At 48.7% G+C, this 18,131-nt stretch overlaps 1 protein-coding gene across 5 annotated transcripts in view; it reads left to right on the forward strand.

Moving 5' to 3' along the window:
- Nucleotides 1-18,000, forward strand: part of XPO7 (exportin 7) — a 77,559-nt gene extending 59,559 nt beyond the window's left edge. For 2 of the 5 annotated variants that reach the window (XM_073325057.2, XM_073325058.1), the window contains exons 17-29: nucleotides 307-387; nucleotides 1,355-1,418; nucleotides 2,707-2,815; nucleotides 3,300-3,406; nucleotides 3,896-3,984; nucleotides 5,021-5,128; nucleotides 7,942-8,024; nucleotides 8,729-8,943; nucleotides 10,775-10,913; nucleotides 12,450-12,610; nucleotides 14,796-14,894; nucleotides 15,264-15,391; nucleotides 16,413-18,000. In XM_073325057.2, coding sequence (XP_073181158.1) covers nucleotides 307-387; nucleotides 1,355-1,418; nucleotides 2,707-2,815; nucleotides 3,300-3,406; nucleotides 3,896-3,984; nucleotides 5,021-5,128; nucleotides 7,942-8,024; nucleotides 8,729-8,943; nucleotides 10,775-10,913; nucleotides 12,450-12,610; nucleotides 14,796-14,894; nucleotides 15,264-15,391; nucleotides 16,413-16,506 — 1,477 coding nt within the window. In that variant the 3' untranslated portion in view covers nucleotides 16,507-18,000. The other 3 variants (XM_073325060.2, XM_073325059.1, XM_073325061.1) reach the window with 3 other exon arrangements.
- Nucleotides 18,001-18,131: the final 131 nt, after the last annotated feature.

Consider the following 18,131-nt stretch of genomic DNA (forward strand, 5'->3'; position numbering starts at 1 on the left):
GTTGTCACTGCCGCAGAATTCTCTTACCCTTGCTGCAGAAATCAGCCCTGGAGTGCCACAGAATTCCAAGGGCCTGGGTATGGGCCAGTGTAGCTTGGGACCCAAGTAGTGAAGATTATCTGAAGGATAATTTTCTAGTCAACCAAATGTAAGTACAGTAATTTTATACCAATATTTTGTGGCTTGTGATGTCTGTGACTTTTTGGAGGGTGGAGATGGTATTGGGTGACGTTTGGAACATTTCACCTTGCAACAAAAGAAATCCAAGCCGTCCCTCTGACCTGTTCTTATTCTCCTCTCCTGTAGCATCACCAACTTGAAGTATTGGGGTCGATGCGAACCTATCACCTCCAAGACGCTGCAGCTTCTCAATGACCTCTCCATTGGATATCCTTTTCTGTAGAAAGCCCTGGGTGTGTAGAACACACTTATATGGTGGAATTTGGGGAGCACTATACCAGTGTGTTATGATGAAATGGGAGCATTTTGCATAAGTCCATTAGTTATTGCCATCCACTGAGCTAATCTCAGTGCATCTTTAATGGATGCTCCGGTAGGTCTGTCAATTCACTAGGAATTTCCTAGAGCTGGAGAGAGACATCTCCAAACACAAATTCCAGCCACATAATATTGGGCATGACTTTATCATCATCCACTCTCCCAGTTGTTGGCTGTGTCTCCATGTGAATTTGGCTTATCTTTTTAAAAACAAACAAACCAACCCCCCCCCCCCCCGCTCCCCAATTTGCAGTCTCCCATATCCCCCAAACATCTGAGTAGCCAAGAGAGCATAGATACTTGGTACCCTTTTCACCCTGGTTGCAATGAATCCCAATAGATGGCTGAAGTATTGTAGGCTTTGTAACCATGGATCAGGGCTACTTCATAGCTTATTGCCCACAGCCTGCATTTGTGTGCTGCTGCTGCCATGTCGAAGAGCATAGTACAGGTTGGGGGTCACATCTTCCTTCCAAAATAAGATAAAAATGGAGTCTGCAGGAGGGTGAAATGTGCAGCTTCCCCTTTCAAAGCAGAGCCGATCCCGGAGCATTCCAGAACTTGTAGTGCACGATCGCAGGCTCCGCACAGACTCTTACTGCGTGGAAGGCTCGTGTGCTGCAGATTTACACCCCAGCTTGCTGCGTGCCAGCCGTTTGTACAGACGAGTCCTTGGTAACAGGGTTGGGTCAGGAAAAATTTGTGGTTGAGAAGAGAAACCATTCACAAGCCAGAAAGCCCGACATAGAACTTGTACGTCCTCTGGAAAGTGTTCCCTTGCATGTGCTGTGCAGGCACTTGGAACCGTCCAGTGACTGGCTGGTTCTGCTTGCTGTTTCCTTAACACCCTTTCCACATACAGTAGTGTTAGGAAATTGGTGAAACTGAGCGCAGTACAGTTCATGCTGAACAATCACACGGTAAGTCTTTCGTTCCCTTCCAGCCTCCCTCCGGTAACAAACCCTCACGTGCAAGGTGCGTGCATGCGGGCTAAAGCAAGAACCAGTCCTGTGTGTGTTCACACGCAGACATGCTTCTGAAGAGTAACTGTAAGTCTCCCAAATACTTGCTTCATAGGAGAAGGCTGTTTTTATGATCTCTCTTCTCTTTGCCTCTTTCCAAAGCCTGCACTTTAATTCTGATGTCCTGGATTTATATAGTCCCTCTCATCCAAATGATTCCTGCTTCTTTGCAAATGTAATACAGGACTGACTCTCTCTGTCACTCCCCCCACTGAAATGCAGCCAACTCTGGGGAGGAATGTATGGCATTGTGATGCACTGCTACAGCCTAAAGGCAGAAAGTGAAGAATGCTGTATCCAGTTGGAACTACTTTGGGAATTCAGGGAGATGACATGTAGTAGCATTCTAGTATTCTGGTCACATTCCTATCTAATAGACACTCCTACCTCTGGGGGAAAAGGGCTGTTCAGCTGCCACAGATGCCAGGACCTCGGACTTACAGGTCTGCCAATAGGTAGTCCTCCAGCAGTGCAGTATGTTCTCATGCTGTTCTGGGGTGTGACTCAAAGATCACTTTCAGAATCAACACCAGTTATAACAGCACTCAAGGGTTTTCCTTGGAGGTTTCCTGTACTTGTGCAGGCCCTGGATCTGGTCCTCTACTGGAAATTAATAAATAATATTGCATTAAATTGTTTTCCTGGCTTTTGTTGGGAGGAAATATCAACAACAGGTGCTTGGATATGGTGATGACTCCTAGAAGTACCTGTACGATAGACCGATCTAATGATTGGATCAATGGCCCGGAAATCCGGACTCCTGGGTCTGTCACCTACAGGACCTTGGGCAACTCTCCTAACCTCTTACCATCCCTGTCTTACACAGGGGGAAATTCATTTCCCTCATTGGAGGTGTAGCACGATTTAATTGTTTATATAGCACTTCAGAATCCTCAGACTAAAGGTAAAGGGCCAAGTATCCTTTCCAAAGAACATGTGTTAATGTTATCTCTGTAATACAAGCAGCACTAGAGAGAGTGGCCCTCTAGTGGCTTATTCTTTGAGGTTAGCCGCAGAAGTAAAGTGGTTAGCAAAGTAAGCAGAGTGGTTCAGTCCTGCCAAGGCCCTTGAAAGAACAGAGTATGAGTCAAAACAATCAGGGGCCCCTAAATGCCCATGAACCTGTAATATATAAGCCTTGTTGTAAACCTGCCACTCACTGTTAATTTTGCTTTTTCGTTGACAGAGTGAGCACTTTTCTTTCCTGGGTATTAACAATCAGTCCAACCTGACCGACATGAGATGTCGGACTACTTTCTACACTGCACTTGGGCGCCTCCTCATGGTGGACTTAGGTACTGCAACCCATTTTCATAGACCTGAGAGGAATGGGGAAATTGAGTTGCTATCTTGTACACAGAGCTCTTAAATGTTCTAATCCCCTTGACTGTGGAAGGTGATGGCTTAGCCAATAAAAGCTACTGGAAACAGCAGAAGCCCCACCAGGAAGGGGGAGAAGTCTTGAGAGGGGGAGGGATTGCTGTGATAGTCTGTACTAGCAGGCGAGAGATGCAGGCCACTAATATTTAGGGCCAAGTTTTCCTTCACAAGCTGACTCTTACAGACAAACCCACATGCAGTCTTAATTCCGCGAAGTTCTCTCTGCACCCCTCGTCTTTTCTCCCTGTTAAGGATTGATAAAGACACCATCTTTATCAAGAGGAACACAGGCTCCCTAAAATTAGCGCGCTCAATGCCTGTCTCTCACCTGCACGCACACTGCTGTGAGAAGTGGAGTCTAGGTGGAAGGTGTCAGTTTCCTCTTTGCTTCTCTTTCAGGGGAAGATGAGGATCAGTATGAACAGTTCATGCTGCCCCTCACCGCTGCATTCGAGGCTGTGGCACAGATGTTCAGCACAAACACTTTCAATGAACAAGAAGCAAAAGTAAGTCCAAATTAAGCAAGACAAACATTTTAGTTACTCAGTGCCTTGGGACTTTGCATCCATTCTTTTTCCAATGGGGGCCTTGTCATCCATGACTTAATCAAAACTTCCTTTTAGTGCTTTACTCCCAAACTTTGGGAGGTGGTAGACAAGGTCGGGGAGACGCAGATCTCTTAGAGACAGGGTAAATGATTGCAAGAAGGGATCCAGGCATTTGGGAAAGGGAGGTGTCTCATTCACCCAGGGTAGCTCAGACACCGTGCGTGGCTTTAACCAGTGACACCCCTTAGTACTCTCTCTGCCTTGGCTTAACTTGAGTGCATTCCTGTTGCTTAAGAAGGAGGAGTGTCCAATTTTTGAGACTGGAGGCCACCCAAGAAACACCCCATTGCTCTTGGTTGGAAGGGCGGTGGGCTAGTGGAGGCCGGGAGAGGGAAATGTCAGGAAGTATGTCACTCAACATGTAATGTCTCTCCCTTCCCAATTCAGAGGACCTTGGTCGGCCTTGTGAGAGACCTGAGGGGAATAGCTTTTGCCTTCAATGCCAAGACCAGCTTTATGATGCTCTTTGAGTGGATGTATCCTCACCCTAAAATCCCACTGGCCACAGCAGCACTAAAGACATTAGAATCGAGGGATCTGTGGTTCAGGGCTGTTGCTCCCAAAACCATAGGGCTAGATGGGACCATAAGGGTCATCTAGTCTAGTCCCTGCCAAGACAGGTAATTGTATATTCAGTTAACTCTTTGTTTGTAGTTCTCCTCTTTACAGTCAAGAGAATTTGCAGCTCCTAGTGCATCTCTCTCAAGCTTTAAGAAAAAACTCCTTTTGGGAGCCCTGCCTGTGGTTTCATATTACATCCTGCCACAAAGGAGACTAGAAATCAGTTCTAAGTCTTAGGGTTGAATTCCAAATGGGCCTAAAGGCTTTAGGCACCCAAATTCCCCTAGCTTTTAATGGGAGTTGGGCCTAAAGGCTTTAGGCACCCAAATTCCCCTGGCTTTTAATGGGAGTTGGGCCTAAAGGCTTTAGGCACCCAAATTCCCCTGGCTTTTAATGGGAGTTAGACACTCAGCTCCTTTAGGCTCCTCTGAAAATGCCATCCTACATCTCTTGCTCCTTAGGGCTGGCAGTAGTTGGGAAGTAGCCTGTTCACCTTGGTGAGCCCCAAATAAAGCTGATCAAGAAGCAACACCTGTGGACTCCAGGTGTTGTCTGGAGTCTTCTGCCTGGTGGAGGCCACATGCCCGTAACATGGGGCAGGCTGCTTGGAAAAGGTGAACATAAACTGATCGTGGTTGGCTTTGGCAGCAGTGGATGCAGGCACAGAGATACCCCATTATCTCCCTTTGCCCCAAGATATTTCAGTTATTGTACTGTGTAAATAAATATTACCAGCCAAACAGTGGTTCAAATGGAAACAAATGACTCTGTTCTCCAGGAGAGTAAGCCCCGGCCAGCACCATTGGCTATGTTGAGTGCCCAGAGAGAGGCCAGGAGCAAGAGAGCCTCTCTCCAAAGGCTGGAGCAGGGCAAGACCTTTGACCTGAGTTTAAACTGCTGACCTTTTCTTCATAATTGAAACAACAAAGTTCCTTAGCTTCTGAGTTGCAGCTATCCGTCCTACATGCCAATTCTACAGCGGGCGATTGAATTGTGGTACCACGACCCAGCCTGCACTACACCTGTGCTCAAACTGATGGCAGAATTGGTGCATAACAGGTACGAGACTCCAACATCTGAAAGCAAATGGGAATTCCTGTCTCTTCACTGTCACCCATTAGTTTGAGGCTTGACCATGTTCTCTGCTGCCCAGCCATGTCTCTTCCATTTCCCTCTGTTTGTGCTTTGCAGGTTGCCAGCCGAAAAAGCAGCTGCCCTCTCAGTAAGGAAGCAAATATAATAGTTGACCTATTAATCCTGCCTCATGACCCAGTTAAACCAAAGAGCTGTCTTTCTGTAAGCTCTTAACGGAAGAGAATGTGTGGAGAGACTAGATCAGAAACCAGTGTTTGTTCGTTTGTTGGAGTACCTGTTTCTGGGGCCCATCGCCATAACATCTGAGAAATTTACATTAATTTAAAAACATGCAGTTAAAATGAGTGGTGCTCCATCTGGTGGTCAGATGACCAGTGGTTCTTTTTGCTAGCAGATAGATATCTCTGCCACTGTTCAGATAATTTAGAAGCTGCCTAACGTGTGAGTGAAAGACTGCCAAACTTTTATCTCTGGAGTACTGCCAGGTGAACAGAACTCTGTACGCGAGAGCAATGCTAAGCGTTGTTATAGCCATGCAAGAAGGAAACTAGACGTGAACAGAGAAAGGGGCTTTATTGCTCTTGAGGATCCATATTGTGGTACTGTTGACCAAAGACAAAAGATATATTTGTGAAAGGACAAACCCTCATAGACTTTAAGACCAGAAGGGACCATCACGATCATCGAGTGACCTCCTGCACATTGCAGGCTACAGAACCCTGCCCACTGACTCGTATAGTAGGCCCATAACCTCTGGCTGAGTTACTGAAGTCCTCAAACTTATTGAATCTCCCCCTTATTTGTTGAGGTGTAAGCTAGGAAAAAGATTCCCGTGCTACACATCAAGTTGAAAACGTATTCACCTGTAGGGAAGCAAACTATCAAATTGCCAAGCGCGTACGTCACAGTATGGATAGGCAATAGTCCCTGCACTGCCAGACCTAGCTACCACGCCGTTCCTTGGGTTACGGTGTACAGTAACGTAGCAGTTATTGCTGAGGTAGGATTTCTGGCATGTGTGATCTTAATATTCTTAAACCATGTGACGCACTGGCCTTTTTTTGGAGACAGCAGCTCTCCTGTCTCCATCTCTGAGCTGTCTGGCTTAGATAGTGCCATTATTATTACCAGACTGGGGCAACTGCTTCTGACCTCCCACAAATGGCTCTAAGCTAGGGGTGGGCAAACCTTTTGGCCCGAGGGCCATATCGGGGTTGCGAAACAGTATGGAGGGCTGGGTAGGGAAGGCTGTGCCTCCCCAAACAGCCTGGCCCCTGCCCCCTATCCACCCCCTGACTGCCCCCCTTAGAACCCCCGACCCATCCAACCCCCCCACTCCTTGTCCTCTGACTGCCCCCTCCTGGGACCTCCTGCCCCCCGGGACATCCCACCCTGACCCCTATCCAACCCCCCTTGCTCCCTGTCCGTCCCCGCTCCGGGGACCCCACCCCCATCCAACTCCCCCTGTCTCCTGACTTCCCCCTGGGACCTCCTGCCCTTTATACAATCCCCCCCAACCCTTTACCATGCCGCTCAGATCAGCAGGACAAGCTTATTGGAAAGCCTGGGAGGTGGGTGGGTGCAAGTCGCATTGCCTGCACGGCGTGTGGCTCCAGGGGAGGGGCCGGGGGCTCAGCAGCCGTAGTTTGCCCACCTCTGGTGGTGCCCAGAACCCTCCTGCCCCCAGCAAACTCCACACACACACCTGCCTTTGGGTGGGGAAGGGGGGTCTGGGGTTCAGGCGATTAGGTTGCACGAGGGGGTGGGGATGCAGGCTCTGAAAGGGAGTTTGAGTGCAGAAGGGGTGAGAGGTCAGGCTCTGGGAGGGAGTTGGGTGGGGGACGGAGTCTGGGGGCAGGCTCTGGGGTGGAGTTTGCCCCAGCCCAGAGCCTGCACCCAGGGGAGTGGGGTGCAGGAGGGGTGCAGGCTCTGGGAGGGAGTTTGGGTGCAGGAGGGGTGCAGGCTCTGGGAGGGAGTTTGGGTGGGGGAGGGGGTCTGGAGTGCAGGCTCTGGGAATGCGTTTGGGTGCTGGGTGCAGGCTCTGGGCGGGGGTGCAGGAGGGGGTGACTGTGCAGGCTCTGGGAAGGAGTTTGGGGACAAAAGTAGGTGCAGGGGAGGGGTAGGAGTTCAAGAGGGAGTTGGGGAGGAGGTGCGGGATGCAGGATGGGGGTGCAGGCTCTGGGAGGGAGTTCGGGGGTGAGGGTGCAGGAGGAAATTTGGGGGCCGAAGGGTGTGTTTGCGGAGGGGGTGAGGGGTGCAGGCTCTGGAAGTGGATGGGGGGAGTTCGATGCTTACCTGGGGCACCCCCTATGGCAGAGGCGCCTAGGCAGGGCAGGCCTGGGGGTGTGTCCTCATGCTGCTGTCTCCAGGCACCGCCCCTGCAGCTTCCCATTGGCTGCAAGGGTGTTTGGGGCGGGGGCAGCGCGCAGCGGCACAACCCCCTCACATGGGCTGCAAAGACCTGCCAGCAGCTGCCTGGAATGAGCATGCAGGAAGCTGCTCAGCCATGCTGCGGCTGAGCCCATGCTGTTTTGAATGGCCCAGAGGCACCAGGTGGGGCTGGGGGAAGAGGTGGGAAACTTTGCTGGAGCCGGGCCCCGGGACAGGAATATTCCTGGTGCCTGGGTACCACAGGCTCATAGAACTCGCCGCCCATGCTCTGCTCTAAGCACAAGGATGCCACAATATAGATCAGCAGAGCAGATGGTCACTCCTTTCACCTTCGCACACCTGTGTGAGCAGCTGTGTATTTACTTCTGTTCTATTCTGCCTTCTAGGTCCCAAAGGTTGCAGTTCGATGTGTCCTCACCAAATGGCATCCTGCTTTTCCGGGAGACTAGTAAAATGATAACTACATATGGTGAGTCCCCAGCTTCTGCCCTGACTTAGCTCCTGATTGCTGGTCACTTGGTGAGCAGGGATTAGTGCCCTTGTCAGTGCTGCCTGGGGTTTTGAGGAGACTGGGGTAAGATGCAGGGTGAAGTAACTTGCCAAGTTCTTACTGGCCTTGCTTGTATAAAGGGGGAGGATTCTCTCCAGGGCCTGATGCAGACAGGCAGGGGTGAGAGCTTAGGGATTTTTGCATGGGATTGAGAAAAGGAGAGGGTAGCTCATGGCTCTTCTGGTGGAGTCCAAGCAGCAGCTGTGCTGCGCTCCACATGAGCAAATGCCTTTCTGTATGGAGTTGGTAGTTACTTGGGGACTGGATCCTACTACTAAGGGAAGCCATTAACACCACCCTGTTCCCATCAGCAAAGCCATACGCTTGCGTTCAGCCAGGCGGACCAATTCTCTCACGGTCTCCAACAGCGTGATGTGTAGGTAAAGAGCCATGCTACTAACCAGTTCCTGTTGGGACATGTCACCTCATAGGACAGGACAAGTGGTTGCTATAAGCCTTGTTCATGAAACTGGCCCAGAGTTTCAGCATCAACTGTCCATGTTCTCCATGGTCACTCAGACAGCTTTGCTGCTTTTTCCCCAGTCTTCTCGGGGGGAGCAACGCACTGAGATGAGGGCTGGAAGCGGTGCTGGGATACTGAGTCTCCTTCTGTGCTTGTGCAGGAAATCGTATCCTAACACTAGGGGAGGTCCCAAAGGATCAAGTCTATGCCTTGAAGCTCAAGGGGATTTCCATATGCTTCTCTATGCTGAAGGCTGCGCTAAGTGGCAGCTACGTCAACTTTGGTGTCTTCCGTCTGTATGGGGACGACGCACTCGACAATGCCTTGCAAACCTTTATTAAGCTCTTGCTCTCCATCCCGCACAGTGATCTTCTGGTAAGCCAACACACCTGTGATTAACCACTAGATCTCATCTAATCACAAGCTATGTGCCAACTGCAGAGCCCATTCCCTGTGTGCTGATTCCAGCTGACACCCATACCTGTGTCGCCGACTTAGCTAGGATGTTGATGCTACTTCTGCTGGAACATCTGCTTTTCTCTCTCCAAAGGGCAATTGTAGGTCATGTTCAGTGTTTCATGCCCAAAGGCCCACGCAATTAGATATACCAAACTGAGCAATGAAAACTCTGTGACTTCAATATAGCACCAGTGTGTGTGTGTTCCTGTGAAGTAATTCCTCAGTGTCTTGCTGCTTAGAGAGCTATGCCTCACTCTGACAAACAGGAGTTGTACTTGTCCTGTCCCCTTCCCGTATGCTGCTGCTTGCAGTAATGTATTTGGAGACCAGAGTTACAAACCTAGCTAGACTGTAGTAAGGGAGACGTTGGACCTTTGGTGTTCACCAAAGGGATTTCCTAATGCCAGTTAGCACTAATACTGAACCCCAGAGTTGCTGAGCTTGAAAGAGGGCAGCTACATCCATACAACAGGGCAGCTACATCCTTCTAGGCAATCTTCCCTTTTTCCAGATGTGTCTAGTTTCCCTCGCATCTTCCCCAGCTCCAGCCAATCCTGCCAGGTCCCAGTACACACCATGATCTCCCTCTGCTCCTGAAAAGCAGGCAGTGCAGCCTTGTATGAGCTGAGACAAGTGCAGGGGATTCTGAGGGGCTGGTATCCATTGCATATCCTCTGTGTGTTCTACAGCAGAGCCTCTCAGATTCCAAGTTGCAGTAAGATCTGCCTTGAAGCCCTATTAAAAGGGCGAAGAGTGCAGGATGGGCAATTAAACCATGGCTTTTGAAGGAATATTGGAACTGTACAGATGAGTGAGCTTGTGCCTTTCCCACGGGGCCCTGCCTACCTGGGATTCTGGGCGAGATGGAACAACTGCATATTCAGCACAGTCTGCTGCATGCCCAGAGTCCTGTCTGAAAACAGCCCCATTCCTCCTCACCCACCCCATTTCCCTAGGGCTTGTGCGTTACGCTGCAGCTTATCTCTTCCCTCCTCTCACCGGGGCATTGGCAAGTCTCTGTAGAGCAGTGACCTAAATAATCCCTCCCTTCTCTGAAAAACACTTCATGCAAATGGAGACTTTTCCTTACCTTCTGAGGCTGTTGGCAGAGCTCTCGGCACATCAGCAATCAGAACACAGTCTTGTTAGAGGCCAGCCCAACATCTGTCTTCTATACAAGCCTGGAGTACAGTATTCTCTGCCCACTGCCTGCCTGTGCTGACATGCTTGGCCAGAATCTCTGCAGGGTTGGTGAGAGTTTGCATGGTTATCCAAGCCTGTGTGCTCACTAGACTTCCTACCACAGCAGAACCTGACCCTAGTGCCCCAAGGGCTCACACAGGGTTCTTTGTCTGATAGGTTGCTACTGACACATCAAAGTAGAAGGCTGCATGTCCAGCACTGGAGTTAGCTGACTAAGCCACCAAGCCAAAAACTGGATGGAAAAGATATTCCAGTATTACACCAATGAAGGAAACGTGGCTGGATACTGTTGTGTGACACTAAGCACATAAACGGGATGAGCTAAAAAATGTAAATGTAGCACACACAAGTTGTCCGTGGGGAATGTTTTCATAAGTGCTTAGTCGAGTAGACTCTCTCAATGAGCAACTTCCAATTGGTTGAAAAGTGGGTTGAAAGGGATGTGATTAGACTTGCTCTGCAGGAAGTCCTGTGCTTGATTCTAAATTAACCATTAGACCCTAAAGTCTCTTTCCTCTTTCTCTCTCTCTTTCTCTCTCTGCAGGATTACCCCAAACTCAGCCAGTCATACTATTCCTTACTGGAAGTTCTTACCCAGGACCACATGAATTTTATAGCCAGTCTAGAGCCCCATGTAATCATGTATATTCTCTCTTCCATTTCAGAAGGTCTGACTGCACTAGGTAACCATCTATATTCTTTTGGGGGTACATACAACGGGCTCTTTTGGGAATGAGGAGAAGATTAAGGATTTTGGTTTAAATTAGCATAAATTTAAACCATTAACAGACTAGAGTGAAGAACTATTTATGATGCAGATTGGGAGAGAGTTTGTTCAATTTTCATGGCACGCCACCTTTGTATATGATAGTACCTAGGGGCCACCAGAGATGGCTGCTCCAGCCTTGCACTGTACTTACGTATATGTGTGTGTGACACACACACGACAGTCACTGCCCTAAGGAACTAACAATTTAAATAGACAAGAGATTAGAGAGTTTGTTTTGTCCCCATTTTAGAGCGGGGGAACTGAGGCACAGAGGTTGTGATTTACCTCGTAGAGCCAGGAATTGAACCCAGTGTCCTAGACCAATGTCATAACCAGAGAAGAAAAGAGAGACACGTGGTCTATAAAGATGGCTGAAATGAGTCCATGGAGGAGCAAACAAGGAGGACAACTTTGAACTCTACTGTGCATGGCAATCCTCCCTAAATTAATGCCCCATATGGAAGGGGAATTCTGTTTAATCTCTTAAATAGAGCAGTGGGTAACGTAATAGAAAAATCTAGCTGTGAAAAATGGAGATCTGCAGATGAACAGGCTGAGTGTTAGTTTAGCTCAGTGGGTATTCCTGGTGCTCTACACCCAATATAGTCCCAAATAACTTGTGACCTCAGGACCCTACCCAGCCAACCCCCTGACCCTGGGCAGGAATAGCGCTTCCTGCAGCGAGTTTCCCATTACCGGCCCTATGGTCAGACCTAACATGACACGTGGTGATGACGGACAGGGAGGGGTGCGGTAGGGGTAGGGAGGACATCAGTAAGATCATGTGGTTACTTCGGGAAGTCAGATGCATGTCTTGGTGTCTGGTTTTATATTGCTAATGGTGACTGTACCAAGTTATCTTCGTTACATCCTTTCGAAGTACTAAGTTGCGGGCCTAACAAAAATGACCCCTGCACCAATGGTGTCTGTTCCCTCCAAATGAGTCTGTTAAAGGGAAAGAGCCGCTTGTGTACAACAGCGGTAGTTTTAATGTGCTGCTTAGTTTGCCTAAAAAGGCACGGCAGTTCCCCCAACCCAGACTGTGACAGCAGGCAGCTGAGAGCATCACCTGCTAGACATCTGCTGGTTACATGACAAACTGGGGAGCTGTGCTGAGTTACCCTAGCTAGGTGCACACACGGGTGGACGCTTACGCCTTCCCGTGTCCTGCACACGTGAACAGGGCACAGTGAGCTAATGCAGGGTACCATATTGCTTCACCTCCAGTTACTGTAGGCTTGGACACTGGAGAATCATTAGTGTGTCAACTTGGCTGCTGCTGGCTGGCTTAGGATAAATTTGTGCTACTTGGGTAGGCCTCAGAGAGGAGAAGGACTGGCCAGGTGGTGATGGGCTTGTTAGTGATGGACCTGGGGTCTTTCCCAGCTGTGTCTCATGTAGGGAAATACTCCTCTTGTCCCACTCTCTTCCCTTTTTCTTATCCTCATAGACACCATGGTTTGCACAGGCTGCTGTTCCTGTTTGGACCACATTGTCACGTATCTCTTCAAGCAGCTGTCCCGCAGCACCAAGAAGAGGACCACTCCCCTGACCCAGGAGAGTGATCGGTTCCTGCACATCATGCAGCAGCACCCAGAAATGATTCAACAGGTAAAAAGGAAAGGGACCAGTAAAGGGGAGATGCTGCTTCTTGCAGTGTGCTGTCGCCATCTGGTGGCCACATAAGTGGTGATGCTGAACTCTCATCTGTGCTTTTCATCTTCTCTCACAGTTGCTAATCCTCAGTCCCCAGCACTGCTCCCCCCCAACTCTATAGCTGAAGTCCAGAGGGGCTAAGCGACTTGCCTGAAGCCAGCCGGGGTTGGTGTAATCTTAAGAATCAGCAGGTTGTGCCTTCCCACCATGCGTTGGATGCACTGTTTTTAAACTCAAATTTGAAAGAAATAGCCAAAACCTTCTAAACTTTTTAAATATAATTTTAAAAATACCCCAATAGGTATAGCCTGTGTTGTGGAACTTACTGATAGCTAGTAAAGCTGAAACCAGAAAAATATCTGCCAGCAGTGAGCATGTAATCTCCTTACACTATATTTTAACACAAGAGCCAATTCAAAAGAGGCTAGAAAGCTTCAGGAGGCTATATAAGTGTTCACAACAGAACAGAAACAGCACAATCCTGCTGCTTAATGAGGGAATGACCAGGTCCTCCCCGTAAGGATCAACACTCTGCCTTGAGCCTTTCGCTCTCTCTACTCAAGCTGTTTATTACCTTGTACAGCAAACACTACCTTGGTGTCATTATGCCTGGAGTTCATAATCACCTCTGCGGGATACATTTAATAATCTGGTTTTATTCCTGCAGTCTGTCATCTTCCTCTTACTGCTCTTCCCAGAACCCATGGTGAACACAGAACTGGCCAGTTTCCTTTCCTCTTTGCTGGTCGTGATTATAGATTGTAAGATCTGTAATATGAGTTATCAGTCCAATAGTCGTTTTCCTTGCCTGAATCAGTCCCAGCTCACTTGTAGGCTGACTTCAGCACTTGCTGTCAAACACTTTTTCCCTTCCTCTGTCATTCAGTTAAATCGAGGTGAATTGCTGCATATCTGTTGGGATGGTGGGTCTGCCCCTTTTCCACCAGTGATTCCATTACTGGAATCTCTTCATTCACCCCTTTTGGTGAAACACTTGTCCCTCGTGTGCCCCTTCCCCCCCCCGCCAACACATGCTTACTTCCATACTGCCACACCCAGTGATGGCACACTGCATTCCCATGTAGGCATCCAGCACCTCTCAAGTTAGACAAGAGCTCGACTTCAAGGAGGATCAGAAATCATTGTGCTGCTCTCATGCTGCCCCCTCCTGGCAGATCTGGTTGAAAAAAGAAGCGGGCTTTGTGTTTGATTAGAGCAGTGGTTCTCAGACTTTTGTACTGGGGACCCTTTTCACACAGCGAGCCTCTGAGTGTGACCCCCCCCCTTATAAATTAAAAACACTTTTTTATATATTTAACACCATTATAAATGCTGAAGGCAAAGCAGGGTTTAGGATGGAAGCTGACAGTTCACAGCCTCCCATGTAATAATCTTGTGACCCCCCTGAGGGGTCCCGACTCTCAAAGTTCGAAGAAGTTGCTACAACATGAACTGGAGCCTTAGTCTGCTACAGGAAGAGACTGGAAACTGCTTGTGTGAACCAACAATGTTAAGATCTTGTGCTTACCTTTGAGCTAGTTCTGACTTGGCCTGGCAGACCATGGAGGGGAAGACAGTGTGAAGTGGCTTTCCAATGGATTGAAGAGCATGCTCACCTGCATGCGCTCCATTTCAGTTCCTGTATGCATCTAGTTTGAGGTGGTTCCCAGACAGGGATCTCTTCTGCTTTGGGACAATACAGGGAGTTTCTGCCATGGAGCCCCAAAATGGCTTTCAGCTGCTGCACACATTCCTACATAGGAGTTCATTGTAATCTGTTGGGAGCATCCATGGGCTCTCATGATGCTAATGCCTACCACAGCATGATAGCATTGCAGGCTTAAGAGGCAACCCGCTGAGGCTCAAATAGGGGACATGTCACTAGTCCAGGAAACTCTGTGCAGAGTGGGGTTAATCTCTATAGCCTCAACATCTGGGGTCAGCTTCTGACCTCCATTTACAGTAATGAAAGAGAGACGACCCAGCACTAGTGGGGGACAGAGGCAAACCTGGGTTTCAAATAAGGGTCACCTGAGAAGCGAGTTTGTGATGGGATGGTAAATACTGACACATGCTCCCAGGGCAAGAGGTGGGTTTGAGGGAACAGCCTAACTCTGTGGACCTCCCTCTATCTTTCCAGATGTTGTCAACGGTATTGAATATCATCATCTTCGAGGACTGCAGGAATCAGTGGTCCATGTCTCGGCCTCTGCTGGGCTTGATATTGCTCAATGAAAAGGTAGGCAGGATTAAGCTGACTTTAATCAGGAGTGATCCAAGGGCTTGAGCCCATCCTGGTATCCTACAAATGAACACGGGGTACTCAGGCAGAGCTGGGGTGTGGGGAGCCAGGACTGGTGTGGCTGTGTGCACTGCAGAGCAGGAGTACAATGCTCTGGCAGGACTGTGGATTGACAAGCTTGCATGCACCATGCTTAATTCTAAGTCCTATGGGCTGCTCATTTTCTCAAGTCCTAGAATCCATCCAAAATACACAATGTGCTCTCTGCCTGTCCTTGCCCAGATGAGATGAGCTGAAGCCAGCACTGATGCTGCCGTTCAGCACTCTCCTCTGAAGGCTGATCTTCCTTCTTTTTTCTCCTCCCAGTATTTCTCTGATTTACGGAACAGTATAGTGAACAGCCAGCCCCCTGAGAAGCAACAGGCGATGCATCTCTGTTTTGAGAACCTCATGGAAGGCATTGAACGCAACCTGCTAACCAAGAATAGAGACAGGTCAGTATGGGAAAAATCCCTTGGCCAAAGAACCTGGTTGATGACCAAGCAGTGCGGCTGACAGCTCCCCACAAAGGGTGGCACTGCACAGTTAGTGAACCTGCTCCATGTGGCAAGGCCCCCAGAACACCCTGGGAAATGGCTAGGCTCCGTGGACACATCAGGCTTTTGTGCACAGACAGTGGGGTGATCGTGCCTTGGGCAGTTCTTGCCTCCTGGGGGCCAAGTGCTACATGGCTCATCTTGTGGGAGTAAACTCTTAAATTCCTTGGTGTAACACCAGCTCCCAGGTTCTAAAAACCTGAGCACCTGCCCAGGAGCTATATGGAGCTAAGGTGGGTCAGACACATTGCGTATCTGTTCGAATTGTTCCAAAAGTAGTAACTCAAAGGCAAACTGGCTTCCCAGTGTTGAGGTGAAGGAATAATGGAGCTGTCACTGGCTCCCCTCTCACTCCGGCATGACAGCCTCCTACATCTCACATGCAGAAAGCAGGGGTGCAGGATCTTAACCTGTGCATCTGCTCAGTGGGATGGGAGTAGGGGCTAAGGGCTGCTGGCCCTTCTTATCCCTGGTTCCAACTGGCAGGCAGAAAAGCAGGCCTCTCTGTGTGTGCGCTGCTGATTAGATACTCGTGCATCGTGCCCTGGTGTGGAGGGAATGGCTGGGTAGTTGCAGGTTACATTATCACACTGGCTGATGTGTTCACTGCTCCTCTGCTGCCTTCCCACTATTCACTGAAACCTGCAGGGCCAACACACCCTGACCAGATACCCCTCAGTGGCCAAAATGCAGTCATATAGCCCCAGGCCTTCTGCAGTAGCCTGTAGCTACACTCCTGCTTCATGCATGAGCAGACACTACAGATCCCAGCATGCACTGCTCCATCTTTGTCCCAAAATTAGCATTATAGGCTGGGAGTTGGAGCCTCCCTTTATGTTTTAAAGGGGAGATCAAGTGTCATCTAGTCATTGTAATTGCTGGCCCCCTGCTCTAACATGCTGGTCTGTGTTTTCTGTAGGTTCACTCAGAACCTGTCTGCGTTCCGACGAGAGGTAAATGACTCTATGAAGAACTCCACCTATGGCGTGAACAGCAATGACATGATGAGCTGACACCTTCCCCTGACTCCACCTGTACAGAGCAGCATCTCTTTGGCCTGGACCAGAGGGGTTAACGTTTCCGATGGAAAGATAAGAGGGCGTTTCTGATCCCTACTCTTCCCTAGGGTTGGACTGCAGCGCTGTTTGGCTGTACTCCATGTCCAAGGGAGGAGGGAACAGGAGCAGTGTTAAAGCTCACCAGGGCAGGGTGCTTCTGTTTCCTTGGGAGGGGGTGGAGGGGCATAGCCCAGGGGTGAGAATCCAGCATCTCCCTACCAGAATGTCTGGGTGGAACCCTAGCACTCTGCTGCAGCCTGCCTTGTATAAACATGTACATTTTTTCATAACATTTTGAACAAGGTTTATATTGACTCAGTTTAAAAAAAAGTATGATTGAAATTTTTACAGAGTCTAGTGCACCAATGCTGAAGTGAGGGTTGTGTATGTGAGTGAGGAAGGTGTGTCTCATGCTGGCCTGAAGCTTTCTTGGGCAAGGGGGTGTGAAAGTGCAGAGATATATTTAGTGACAAGTGTAGAGAGAAGCAAAAAAAAAGTAAAATTCCAAATGTATATTTTTTCTTATAAGCCCCTTTAAATCACAACTTCCTGTTACTGTTTCCCTCTTGTTATTAGGAACTCTAAGCCATGCTGTATGATCATCCAGCTGTGCTAGCCCATGGGTGTCTCCCCTCTACCCTGTGTAACAGATACTGTCCAGTTGTCATTCAGCTTCGGGCCCTTGCCACTCAATGTGTGAGTGCAGCAAGTTCTCCTTTTTTGGATTGGGATGCTTCTCCCCCTGCCTATTCCCACTACACTTTTTCCTTTTAATTGTAAATTGTCCTTTTGTTTCCCATTCTGTAAAGCTGGAAGTGCAGGTGGAATAAGAACGCTCTAAAGGTTGAGCTTGTCCATAGTACTTGTAAAAAATCACAGGCCCCCCAGAGCTGCCTTTTTGTTAAGACACAAGGAACGCTCCCCCTGAGCAAAAGAACTGCAATGTCTTCCCTTGAGGTAGTGCATGTGTATATTTATATATAGTGCACTCCTGAATGTATGACACAGCCAAGAACATAGGATTTGTGTTGAATCTACCACCATGGTGGTGGGTTCTTAATAACAAGGTCTGCATAGCATGAAGTACCTAACATCCCCCTTAAAACAAATCCATTTTTCTAAATCCCTATATTAAATGTTTTGGATATAAAATTTACTTACAGAAGAAAGTTAAGGGGGGGGATGGGAAAACCTGTTTGCCTTGTACTTTTCCACTATTGTTGCTGCTAGTTGTGTGCATCTCTAGCTCAGCTCTAACCCCTGGACACTGTCCTTAGGTTTTATTTCAATTTCTCTTCCCTGACACCACCCACTTTTTTTTTTGTTCTTTCCTCTGGCGATTGTGTGTTGGGTCCTTTTCTGTGTGAGCAGATTGCTGGTTGACTTGTAAGGGTGTTTGCTGCATACAGTGTAAGCATTGTGACTGCAAATAAACTTCAATGGTTTCTACTGAGCTGTGTCTTTTTAGATCACCACCTCCACTCTCCTGGAAGGGAGAGAATGACTGTCTCCCTGCTAGGGATGGAGGTATTTTAACAGCAAAACTAAATCAATAGATGGCAATCTGCTGATGGAGCAGG

Source organism: Lepidochelys kempii, chromosome 26 (genome assembly GCF_965140285.1).
Source record: "Lepidochelys kempii isolate rLepKem1 chromosome 26, rLepKem1.hap1, whole genome shotgun sequence".
Classification (NCBI taxonomy): Eukaryota; Metazoa; Chordata; order Testudines; family Cheloniidae; genus Lepidochelys; species Lepidochelys kempii.